Source organism: Anomalospiza imberbis, chromosome 18, assembly GCF_031753505.1.
Source record: "Anomalospiza imberbis isolate Cuckoo-Finch-1a 21T00152 chromosome 18, ASM3175350v1, whole genome shotgun sequence".
Lineage (NCBI taxonomy): Eukaryota > Metazoa > Chordata > Aves > Passeriformes > Viduidae > Anomalospiza > Anomalospiza imberbis.
Genome location: NC_089698.1, coordinates 5,609,203 through 5,621,135, shown reverse-complemented (window position 1 = coordinate 5,621,135; position 11,933 = coordinate 5,609,203). Strand labels below are relative to the sequence as shown.

Genomic DNA, 11,933 nt, shown 5'->3' with positions numbered 1-11,933 from the left:
CTGTTTGATTACACAGCAGTGTTGTAAAGGGGGTACAAGGATGTACCTTGTACAAAGGATGTTTGCCCTACTTCTGTTCCTGACAGAGCAACTTTTTTAAAGTTTTTTTTTAACTGTTAGTGCGGGGGTATTTTTCATGTTGGTTGCTTTTTAACAAAGCTGTTCTATCATTACTAAAATGTCTCACAGGCCAGGTAAAAACTTTGTAGAAGTTTAGACGCTTGCTTGACATTACCACCTTGGCACTTTGTCCTTTGGTATCTTCAGGTAGATGAAAGAAAACAAACAAACAAACAAAAAACCCAAACCAAACAAACCGCAAAGCCAAACCTCATCTTTCTGCACGTGCACTTTCAGAACGCAAGGATGCTCCTTTCGGCCGGGGACATGCTGGCTGCTGTGTTTGTGTTCGTCGCTCCGGGTGTGTGTTGCGCTGTAGGCGGGGGTGTCCCCTCACGTCCCCGTGTCCGTGCCCGCCCACGAGTGTCCCGGGTGCCTGGGCGTGGTGGGCTCCTGTGGCTGGCTGTGTGGCTGTGTTCCTGTTTGTGTGGCTGTCTGTGCGGCTGTGTTCCTGTTTGTGTGGCTGTCTGTCTGTGCGGCTGTCCCTGTGCCTCTCCCTGCCACCCGCGGCCGGGACAGCGGCCCCCGCCCGGCCTCAGCTCCGCCCGCCTCAGGACGCGGCCTACAGGGGACACGGCGGCTTCAGCAGCCGCGCTGCTTTCTGCCAGAGCTCCCTCGGCACGGCTGCGCCGCCCGGTCACTTCTGTGGGGCGGGTGGCGCCTTTCCACTTTTAGAACGACGCCCCAAATCGCAGCGTGCGGCGCTGGCACCTCGCCGCCCGCGGAGCCGCTCATGCCCGCGTCCCTCAGAAAGTTTGCCGCGTTCTCTCCCCGTGCCGTGTCCGTCCGTGCCTTCGCGGCTTCAGGAGAGGAGAAGCGGGCTGCACCTGCGCTCGCCCATCGGCTCCGACACCCCCAGGGAGAGCCCAGCGGGCGGAGGGCGTGCGCGGGCCAGGGGCAGCGGCCGGCCGCGCCAGGCCACGGGGCTGACGGGCTCTTGCCCGACCTCTTCCGCGGGACACTGGGTACGAGGGGAGTGACGAGAGCAAGGCTTGGGTCGCTGCTGGGATGGAGGAGTTTGTGTGTGTGTGTGTGTGTGTGTGTGTGTGTGTGTGGCGAGGCATCCCGGCCAACGAGGAGGGCTCCGCGGGGCCAAAGCGCTGCCCCGGGGTGAACGCCACCAGCCCGAACCTGTCGGTGTCAGAAGTGGAAGCGGCAGCCCTGCGGTCCCGCGCTGCAGCAGGTTGGGATGTCGGTCTCTATCCTTTCCTGTCACATGGCTGGTAATAGGATCCCTCATCTGCCACTCGGCACCTCGCCGGGGCGCACTTACAGGACACATGCTGTAGGGCCTCCGCTTCCCGCACTTTGCGCTCTTCCCGGCCGCCTGCCACCCCCGGAGAGCCGGGGCTGCCGCCTGCGAGCGCGGCGCGGCCCGGCGGCCGCTGCCTATGGAGCCTCCCGCCCTCGCCGCCGTCCTGGCCTTCTCCGGGCTGGCGCTGAGCTGCTGCCGCGAGCCCGTTCTGTCCGGTGAGTGCCGCTCCGCGGGGAGCCGGGAGGGGGGCGCGATCGGGGCTGCTCCCCGAGCTCCTCGCGGGGCTGAGCGGCGAGGGAGCGGGGCAGCCTCTCCCCGAGCTCCGCAGACCCTCAGCCCCCCGCGGAAGGGCTCTGCCGGCCGGCAGCGCCTCTTCGAGGTCGCGACGACGTCCCTTCCTGCTCGCCAGAGCCGTGCCGGGCTCGAAGCTGCTCGTGCAAGCACGCAGCGGGTGATTTTCCGTGGAGTTCGTGGGTATTTGAGGCTCTCCCCAGTTCAGCTCCCTGCTGAACTGGGAGCTCGGAATTTCCTATGAAAGCATGATGTGAGAGAAAGAAGAGCAGCACGTTTCTCTGTTAAAGTGGTTCGATAGCTAGGGTCTCTGGAATGGAGGCAATTAAAGGGAGAAGGGCGTGCGATTGTTTGTGTCACTGGGGGAAACCCTGGGGCAGCAGAGCCAGAGCTTGAAGGGTGAGCATCCCGCCTGTCCGCAGTGTGCTGCCCCAGCTCCCGGCCAAGCCCGGCTCCTCTCACCATTTAGGTTCTCGTTCCGCCCAAGAGTCGGGGAAGCCTGAGGCTTCACTTCCTTAAGGTGATTTTTCACTTAAAATTTCTCGGCACCCTTTTGTCCTCGTTTTAGTTGTTACTGATGATTTCAAGTACTATGGTTCTCCTCTGGTAAACACTGGCCATGCTTCGCAAGATCAGAAGTGGCAGTTCCAGATGGTCACAGAGTCACAGGCATCAGATGTGTGGTCCTTCTGGATACATTTTGTGTATTCTTAATTGCTGCTTCTTTTTACAAAGTAGAATTTGTTCTACTTCTTCTTGAACACATACTTGCTCATCAAGTTTTTGTAGATGCGCCTAATTAGATCCGGAAAATACTTGCATAGCCATTTTCAGGGAATAAAAAACCTTTTACAAGAAAAAGTTCTGGTAAATTTTACTTCTTCTCAGAAGTAAAACATGAGAGTATTTTCAGATAAGCGTTGAGAGAGCTGCCTAGACAGGGACCATGTCTAGGAGTCCGTTCCGAGTACCATTAGGACGTGCTTGGTGCGCACAGTGGATACTCCTTCCTTTGCTTAGGCTGAAGAATGTCTGCTTGTAAGGTTTCTGAACAGAACACCCCATGTGTAACCATGTCTCTCACAGAGGGCTGTGTGACAGCAAGTGGAGGATATGGCCCCGCATGAATGTTTGGCTGTTAAAGAGGACAGAAATGCCTGAGCACAAGCAGCTGGGGCAGGGGGAGGAGAGAAGAGTATATAATGCCTCCAAATGAAGGTGTAGCAAAGGAGAATGGATCTAGAAAGTGCTGCCATCCATATGTCTTCTGCTAAAGAACATGGGAACAGTGCAAATACAGCAACTTGTAATTTGTATGGCATGTACAGGATCTGCTGAGTTCCTAATCTGCACAAGGTACAAATCAAGGTCTTTGTCTTGACCCCTAATCCCACAGAACTGAAATGGGATCAGCTGTGTCAGGTTGCACTCGAAACTAGCAGAATTCTGAAATGACAAACATTACTATTGCTTTTGGAAGGCAGTTTGTTTTATGGTATGTTTTTAATGCCTATTCCTTGTTTTGGTTTTTTAATGCGTGTCCTTATAAGCTTATTGTAAAGTGCAGTCAAAATAAAGACTGTGTCACCATCATTTGCTAAGATAGGAGAAAAACTTCTGGAATTACTATATGAAAAATTACTCCAGTTGTCAGAAATGAAAGTGAATTAATGACCATTTCTGTACATAGTACTATGGTACTTTCCACATAATGTTTCTGCTTTACCATGTGATGTTTAACAGTTTCTATTAATTCAAACACTGACATTTCTGCATTCAAACCTTGGCATTTGTGCATTCAAACATCAGCCATACATAATTTCTCAAGTGGATCAGAAATAAGAAGTGTGTGGATAGATTACCTACCATTAAGGGACCGTTTGAATTGGGTGAGTTTTGTGTTACAAGGCCAAAGAAATGGAAATGCCTTCAGCAAATGTTAGTTTTGGTGAACAAATGTTATTTTATATACTCAGTTATAATTTCTAGTTTGTGTATTTATACCATTCATTTAATTTCCCCATCAGAAATGTATGTGATTATCAATCTCTTTTTCCTTTCTCTGTTTTCTTTCCATTTAGCAATACTGAGTCACCATGTCCTTGGTTTTTTTCCCAGCTGAGTCTTTCCTTTGAGCTGTTATTCCACCCCTCTCTTACAAACCTGGTATCTCTTGTCATTGTATTCTATCTATGCCTTGGTGATTCAGAGAAGCAGTTGTACTTGATATGCCATAAGCAAGCCTCCTGAAAATACTTTAAAAAGCAATATTTTTTTTCTTTCTAACTAGGCAGATAGGGGATGAAACAGTCAGACATTTCAACATATCATGCTTGTACATGCATAGACCATAACTCAAAATCCAGAGTTATGTGAATGGATTTAAGCAGGATGGAGCCAAAGAAGTAGGAGGGAGGCAGGGATTACATGCTGCCAGCTGCAAAATTTTCATTTTTGTCATATCACACCATAATGGTTGTGCAACTGACCACTCCCTTCATCCACACAGTGGCTATGGCCCATCCTGATAAAATTGCCAAAGGGATTCAGCCTGCCACACTTGACAAGGGAACAACAGTTTAAAAACTTCACAAAGAAAGAAAACAAATGGGTGTATTAAGGAACAGAAATTCTTATGAGGTCACATCACGCATTCTTACTTCCAGTGATAAAGAATCACAAGGCAAGCAAGCGTGTTTGCATCTTGTGGCTGAGGACCAGCCAGCAGCTGCAAAGCTCTGGCTAATACAGCATGTTTGTATTGTACAAATAAAAAGACAAAAGGGACAGAATGCATTTAGAAATAATGGGAACTGTCTCTTGTGCTCATAACCTAACTTGCCTGCTTCCAACATGTTCCAGTAAAGATCTGGCCAGACAGATTTTTTTAAACCAAAAAAGTGATGGAAAGTGATTAACTTGATGATTAGAGTCAAAATTTCACAAGGATAGCAAGTTCACATATATGACAGCTCACACACTGCCAGAGAACACAAGTATCAGCTCTGCATGTCTGTACATTTCCAGGAATGTACATTTTTACAAGACAGATGCTTCAGTCAAGGTTTGATCAAATCTCAGGTGGCATAATTCAAGTATAATCAGTTACTCACTGTGGCTACTCTCTGGCTTGGACCAATGCTAATTAGGTCTCTACTTCTGACTAGCAAAAATGATTGCATTTGAGGACTTTCAAAAATTGTACGTGTATGTCTGTGTGTGTGTTTGCATGGATATGTAGAATGAGCAGGATACAATTCTTAAACTACATGTGGAGTGCCCCCACATTGTAAAGGAAAAAATGATCAGCTAATCAAGTGCTCTCATGGCATCACATCAAAATGTAACTGTCTGGTTTAAGAAATGGGGAGTTGCTTTCTAGGAATTTTGAAAATTGCAATTTAAACAAAGATAATTCTTTTTGATGGTTTTTCTTTAGCTTGTATTAACTGTTCTATTGTGGGGGGTTCTTGCTGTTACAGCACAGGCACAGAAGCCTGATAGTTTTGATGAGTGGTTGTATTATATTAGTATGAATTGGAATAGAAAAGTATTGAAATGTAAAAATAATACACTATTCTTTTACTTGGGTAGATCTAAATCAGCCTTATCCTTCCCACAAGCATTTATTTTGCATCATAACATAATATGGAATGAGATTTTTTTTTCCTGACCACTCATATGATAGTATGCAAATTAACTTTTGGTTCAGTCGATAAAACTGCATCTTCAAAGAAAACCATTGCAATGCTAAAAATATTTTTAATAATGACCACAGAAGCCATATTTGTGTCTTTCATCTCCTGAAGCTTCTTCTGGTTTTAATCAGTGTTCCCACATGAAGAACTGTGGCAACCTATGATAATAGAATCCCTATTCACATCTCTAGGGAAACAAAAATGTTCTCATTTGAAGAAGGTGATGTGGTGTTCTGCCCCTTCCACCCGTGGGCCCCTGTCTCTGTCACTGCCGGGGTATCTTGGCATCAGTTAAGTGGTTTCTGTCCTTTCCTCTGTGCATTACTTTCTCATTGAAGTGTTTCTGCTGTCTAATTATACCCTTTCAATCAAATTAGAGACTGCAGCATCTGGTTAGTGCCTGTAACTGTTGCCATCTGCACCTAGATACAGTGCTTTCATTTAAGGAGGAGTGCTTAAATTGCAATCTCCAGCAAGGACTAGAACAGTTTAGATAGAATGGAAATGACTTAAAATTATTCTTGGAATACTCTGCAAGCACATGCATCAGGCAACCCACACTGAGTCATTATCGGACCTGGCACCCTTGGTTTCATACCCTTATATTCTGCTTAAGCATTTTTCTGACTTCTCTAAAAGGCTGTAGGAAAAACAAGTGAAAACTGAGCAGGCAGTTATACCACGTAAATTCAAGGAACCTTTAATTTTTGGTCCAACCTTACATTTAATTACACTGCTGTAATGAAACACAAGATTTAAATAGTAGCCACTTTCACTTATCTTCCATTAATCTGCAGATCTTTAAAAGAAAACCTTGCTTTTTGTTGGGCAGTAGGTGGTAGGATAATTTCTGGCTTGGGTAGGCTAGTTTCAGGTTGATAATTGTTGTCAGTCTCTCTAACACTACTCAGTGCTCCAAGTAGCTATGAAAACATTAAGCAAACAAAGTGGTTTGGTTTGGTTTTTTTTTCTCTCCAGTGGAATAGGAAGAAGTTTGTCATTCTGAATTTTCAGTCTCAAAAGCCATTTACAGGCCTCAAACTTGGAAAGTACTCTAAGAAGTCATTTAAACCATCCTGAAACCTCCATCCCTTCAGTCTGCAATTTGTAGTGTCTCTAGATAGATGTCTTTGAGAAAATCATTGGAAGCCAATGCAGACACTGAAATGTCAGTAATTTATCATCAGTAAAATGTCAGGCTGTTACAGTCTGCACTACCTTAATTTTTCAAATGATCCTAAAGTGGCGCCCATGTGGAGTGCAGGCAGCCATGCAGTCCCAAAGTAACAAAGGAAAATGATCATTGTAAGGTCCCTACATTGAAGAAGAAACCGACACAGATGGAAAGAATTTCTACAACAGCTGCTGTTTGATCTTCCAAATGTTGATCTGGCTCTAATAAAACTAATTGTGAACCTGTATCACACGCTGAGTATTCACTTACAGTGGACAACATCCCTAGTCTTGTTTTCTGCTTTTTTGTTCTAGCAGTTGTCACTCAGTACATACTTACCTAGTCTCAGCATTCATTTTAAAAAGTTACTTGCTGTCAACCGTGGCACCTGATGTGTTGAAACCAAAACAGCCCTGACAACAAAGTGCTGTGATTTCTCACCAAGGCTCACGAACATTAGCCTGGACAGCATCTGTTGGAACCTTTTGTGACTAGAACCACTGCAAAGGTTCTCTGATTAATTATCTCTGATTAATCTCTGATTAATTCTGTTTACAGACATCCCCATGACGCAGCAGAAGCAGCAGGGTCATTAGGCAGTTAATTGAGTGAAATCATCGTGGACACTGATTCTAATCACAGATTTGACAAAAGCCTCTACTTCAGACTATGTCTGAAACCCAGCTGACTAAGAAATACGAGGTCACACACTTCTAGAATTGAGTGGTCACAGCTTTCTTCATGTCCTGTCTGAAACCCTAGTGTTTTAGTAGAGGTTTACAGCTGACAGGATAGTCTGAGCCTTGTGTGCATGAACAAAATCCACGTGGCAAATCTATCAAGCACAGTGGCAACCTGATGCCTTCTCGGGGGGCTGTGGTGTCCACAAGGTGTCTGTCCTTGCCACTGGGAGAGGACTTGGATACAGTGCAACTTCTGTCACAGTTTATCATAATCTTACAAAACTTTAAGGAATAAGGCTTGCTGAAATTCACAGAACCAGTATGAATTTTCTTGAGTCACAGTTTTGATGTTACATTCCAAGTGAGAGACTTCATACCCTAAAGTGTCATGGAAGTATCACTCAACCTAAGGGTGCCACAACACAGAGAGGTGTTTTTTTGCTGGTTGATTTACTCTTTTCCCCCTCCCTTTTGCATAACCTACTAAAGAGAAATCAGGTGATTTGAATAAGCCAAAGAGTTTTACCAACAGCATTCAGTCCAGTCTTTTCTGACTGTTTAATTTAGATGACCTCATCTGAATTAGTTTTGTGCAGACAAATCTAGGTGACCTTTTTTTTAAGCTCATCTTTTCACAGAATTATTGCACCAGTGGTACAAGTAGGGTGGAGGTTCTAACCTCCCGTTCTCCAGAATCTCCTAGGGCTTGGATTTGAAATAGAGAGGACAGTGGCCTTTCTGCAGACAAAACATGCACCTTCAGCACATTGGGAGTATTAATTTCATGGTGAAATCACTAAGGTAGTGTCTTGGCTGTCATGCAGCAAAATATGATGAAATCACTGTGTGTGATAAACAGAAGAATTTTTTAGTTGTTGCCAGGTAGTGCTTACTCTAAATCGAGGACTTTTCAGTTTCCCATGCATAGCCAGTGAGCAGGTGCACAAGAAGCCAGGAGGGAGCATAGCAAGGACAAGTGACCTGATTTTTTACAATGCAAATATTTATTTGAAAATATTGCACTCCCATGATATGGCAAAATCGTTATTAATCCTTAAGAAAATCCAAATTCCCTGCAACACAAAAGGTTTTGTATTTCATTTGATAACAGCTGCTAAGTTCCATGACTTTAAGTTTTCACTTCAGTGTTTCAGGAATAATCAACGATTTTGCGTGGCACCTCACTGCCTCGCATTTCCACATCCACATCTAAGCCAGGGGAGCTTTGTTACAACTCAGCTGAAACATTTGCACCAAATCTCTTGATAGCACAAAGGAACACAGCAGGCACTGATACAGCTACCTATTGTCCGAGGAACAAAAAGCTGCAGTTAAGAGGAATGAAGAGAGATAGGTAAGCTAGATAGGTAGGCTCTGACTCTTCCTTTTTTCCCTAAAGTGCAGTGAGGTTTGAAAAAATCAGTTAAAAAAAGCTGACATGAAGATGTAAGTCAGTCGCTACTTGCAAATTAAAGCATGGGCTAGTCTTAGCAAATCCTAAAATGGATTGAAGTTAAGTTCAGTTTAGTTTGTGTGCCAGACTAAATTCAGGTGTTGTAGCATTCCTTAAATTTCTGAGTAGATGGAAGTATATATTGCTTTTCATTTAGGAGTGAAAAAAAAAAAAAGCAGAAAGCTAATGTAGATATCTTTTCTGGATGTGCTTATCACTTTTCAAAATTCTTTTTGTTCCTTATTATTTTGCTTATCTCTTTTGAATCTCTATCTACATTTTTCTCTCTTGTCTGCTAAAATTCATCAGCTTATATTTTTCAGCCATAACCTACAAAAGCTTTAATGTTAACTGCAAAGCAAAAGAGGTATTGAAGAAAGTTGCAACACAGTCATGACCTTAAAGTGTTTTTCTTTTTTTCATGTTTACACAAATATCTGTGGTGGCCTGACTACTGGAAACTCAGATTTGCGTTTTTAAGCAAATGCATGCAGCCCACCTGTTTTGTTAAGGCAGGTAAATTACAGAAAGGAGGAGTATTGACCTAAAGCTTGTTTTTGTTAAATTATACAGCTTTCTGTCCACAGATGATAGCAGAATACATTAATGGCTGTGCAGACACCTCTTCTGTGTGCCTTCAGCAACAAAATTTCATTTAACAGAAATGCAAACTTGCCTAGGCACGAAAATGCACAGGGAAAGCACAAAACCATTGTCTTTCATCTGCTGTGTAATAGAACTCTGAAATAATTATTATAATTGTACCATTCTGATATTTGTGAGCCCAGACTAAACTAATTTCAGAGGCATGGTTTTAATAATACATTTTTCCTTCTTCTACAGTAGTTCTAAATACAAAAACAATGTACTGTTAATATCAGAACTAAAATGTGGGTGGGTTTTTTTTCCTCTTCCAACTGCAGCCACACAGGTCTTTCTAGACTTGTTTTGTAAGTTAGATTTCATGAGGGACACCTGAGATCAGCACATACTTCAGCACTCTCCCACTCCCTCAGGGCAGTACAACATTTCTGCAGCTGCAATATGGTTTCTACAAAGAACACTATCAGATGAAACAGGAGGTTTCACAGCCTGTAGTTAGCAGAAAGCTAATTTTCAATAAATTTCTCCAGTAATGCTGTCCAGTACAAAGAAATGTTTACAGCAGTGTAACAACAGTTTTAATTCTGTCACAGCCTGTTATGTTTTAATCCTATGCTTAAATAAATGCAAGGATGATAAATGTTAGCAGCTATTAATTATAAGCAGGATGGACTTATTTATGGTAAACTAATTACAATGATTCTTCCTGGAAGGTAATCACAGAATGGTTGAGATGAAAGTGACCTCTGGATGTCATGTTGTCCAACTGCTGTGCTCAAGCACAGTCACCTAAAGCAGGTTGCCCAGGACCATGTCCAGGTGGCTTTGGAATATCGCCAAGGATGGAGATTCTACAGCCTCGCTGGGCAACTTGTTCCCATGCTCTGCCACACTCACATTGCATAATTTAATCAAAAATGTTTTGCAGTTTCAGCAAAAGTAAGATGTTCATGCATTTGGATATTTATTTCATCAGAAGGTGTCCAGTGAACATGTCCATGGCAGGGGGGCTGGAACTGAATGATCTTTAAAGTCCCTTTTAGCCTGAACCATTCTACAATTCTGTGATTAACAAGGCCAAGCAAAGCCAGGCAGCATGAAATTAGTAGTTCAGCTGAGAAGGGGCTAATGTATTTAGTAAAATCATTCTCTACTTTGGTTTCTAACTTGCTGCATATTAGGAGGCTAGGAAAACAAATGTAAGTGGGAAAAAATATGAGTGAGGCAGAAAAATACTGACCCATACTTTTTAATCTGAAAGCATAAATGCTTTAGTATCAAATCACAATATTGTGAGTATACTTTGCTAAAGGAGGTCCCTTTCTAAGGCAATTCAGTCTGTAAGAATTTTTCAAAATCAGAATGTACATGTTGGTAAGATCCATGCTTACAAAGTCTTTGTAAAATACAGATAATCACAACTTTAGCTGAAGTGGAATGAGATTTTAGTTAATATGCTGATAAGTAGCAGACTGATAATGTCATATGATTTCATTTTTGGAAAATTAACAAGTCACAGAGTCATCCTCGTGAGTAAAACACAAGGAAAACAGTTAAAAAGTATTATGTTATTCAGAAAATGCATGTTAATTGTGTAAACCTCTCTTCAGACCTGTCTTACACATTGTTTATTAAAGTAAAGACATCATAATCTCTTGAAGAGAGGTTTGACTGAGAGTAAGCTTAAATCCCAGCCAGCATCTTTAGCTGCCTAAACAATGCAGGAAACACGGTCCATTGGATATGGGGTGGAGGGTGAGGGAAGAACAAACACTAAACCTAGATATATTCTTTCTTTTTCCATCTCTTTCTTCCCAGAATGCTATACAGCAAACGGGGCTGACTATCGTGGCACTCAGAACCAGACCTCCCAAAATGCAGGGAAACCTTGTCTTTTTTGGAATGAGACCTTTGAGCATCCTTATAATACTGTGAAATATCCCAATGGGGAAGGAGGGCTTGGAGAGCATAACTACTGCAGGTAAGAAATATCGCATTGCTCTAACATTGCCTGAACACTCAGTGTTACTTTAAGCATTTGACAGAAAATTAGGAAATGTCCTGTCATGCATTGAAGAATGTCAGAACCATGGGTACCTAACACTTTTGGGTTTACCCTGTTATCAGTACCCTGAATCTATCAGCACCATTAGTGGAATAACTTTTTCAAATCCTCACACCCAGGCCTGGTTCTGTTACACTTCCCAAGTTTTGTGCTAAAGTTTTCTGCTAATAAAGTTATGTAGTCATAAAAATTCTAAGTGAGCATCAGTGATTTAGAGTTGTTACTTGAATTCAGAAGCTCATCTGTCAGGGGTTACAATACCAAATTAAGCCATGGCAGATGCACTTCTGTTTCCTTGCCTTCTAGAGAAAGTCCTCTATTAATGTGGAGAGAACTTTGAAAAAGCTTAAATAAGAACTTCAGATTTTAGGAGCCAAATCAGAACTTAAGTTCAGAGATGTTTAGGCTCTGCAGGCTTCTTTTGAGCTCTGTGTCTCAGTAGACACACTAATACAGAGCTGTGAAAAATATAGTGGCCACTGAATTCTCTCTGATACAAATAGCAGAATCAAGAATGTAATTTTGATTGTTGCTGTGTGGCAATATACTAGACAGGCTTTATCTACAGGATCTTACTTTTGGCAGTCATCT

General features: G+C 43.0%; 1 protein-coding gene and 1 long non-coding RNA gene across 3 annotated transcripts in view; one reads left to right on the top strand and one right to left on the bottom strand.

The window, feature by feature from the left end:
- The window catches only part of LOC137484680 (uncharacterized), a 34,054-nt gene extending 32,530 nt beyond the window's left edge, over positions 1–1,524 (bottom strand). The window contains exon 1 of the long non-coding RNA XR_011004955.1: positions 1,394–1,524. This is a non-coding gene — a long non-coding RNA (uncharacterized lncRNA). The remainder of the gene's footprint in view (positions 1–1,393) is intronic.
- Positions 681–11,933, top strand: part of KREMEN1 (kringle containing transmembrane protein 1) — a 28,199-nt gene continuing 16,946 nt past the window's right edge. Inside the window, exons 1-2 of one of the 2 annotated variants that reach the window (XM_068208710.1) lie at positions 681–1,085; positions 11,096–11,258. In XM_068208710.1, the coding sequence (XP_068064811.1) occupies positions 854–1,085; positions 11,096–11,258 (395 nt within the window). In that variant the 5' untranslated portion in view covers positions 681–853. Of the gene's footprint in view, positions 1,086–1,461; positions 1,591–11,095; positions 11,259–11,933 lie in introns of those variants that run through there. The other variant, XM_068208711.1, reaches the window with a different exon arrangement.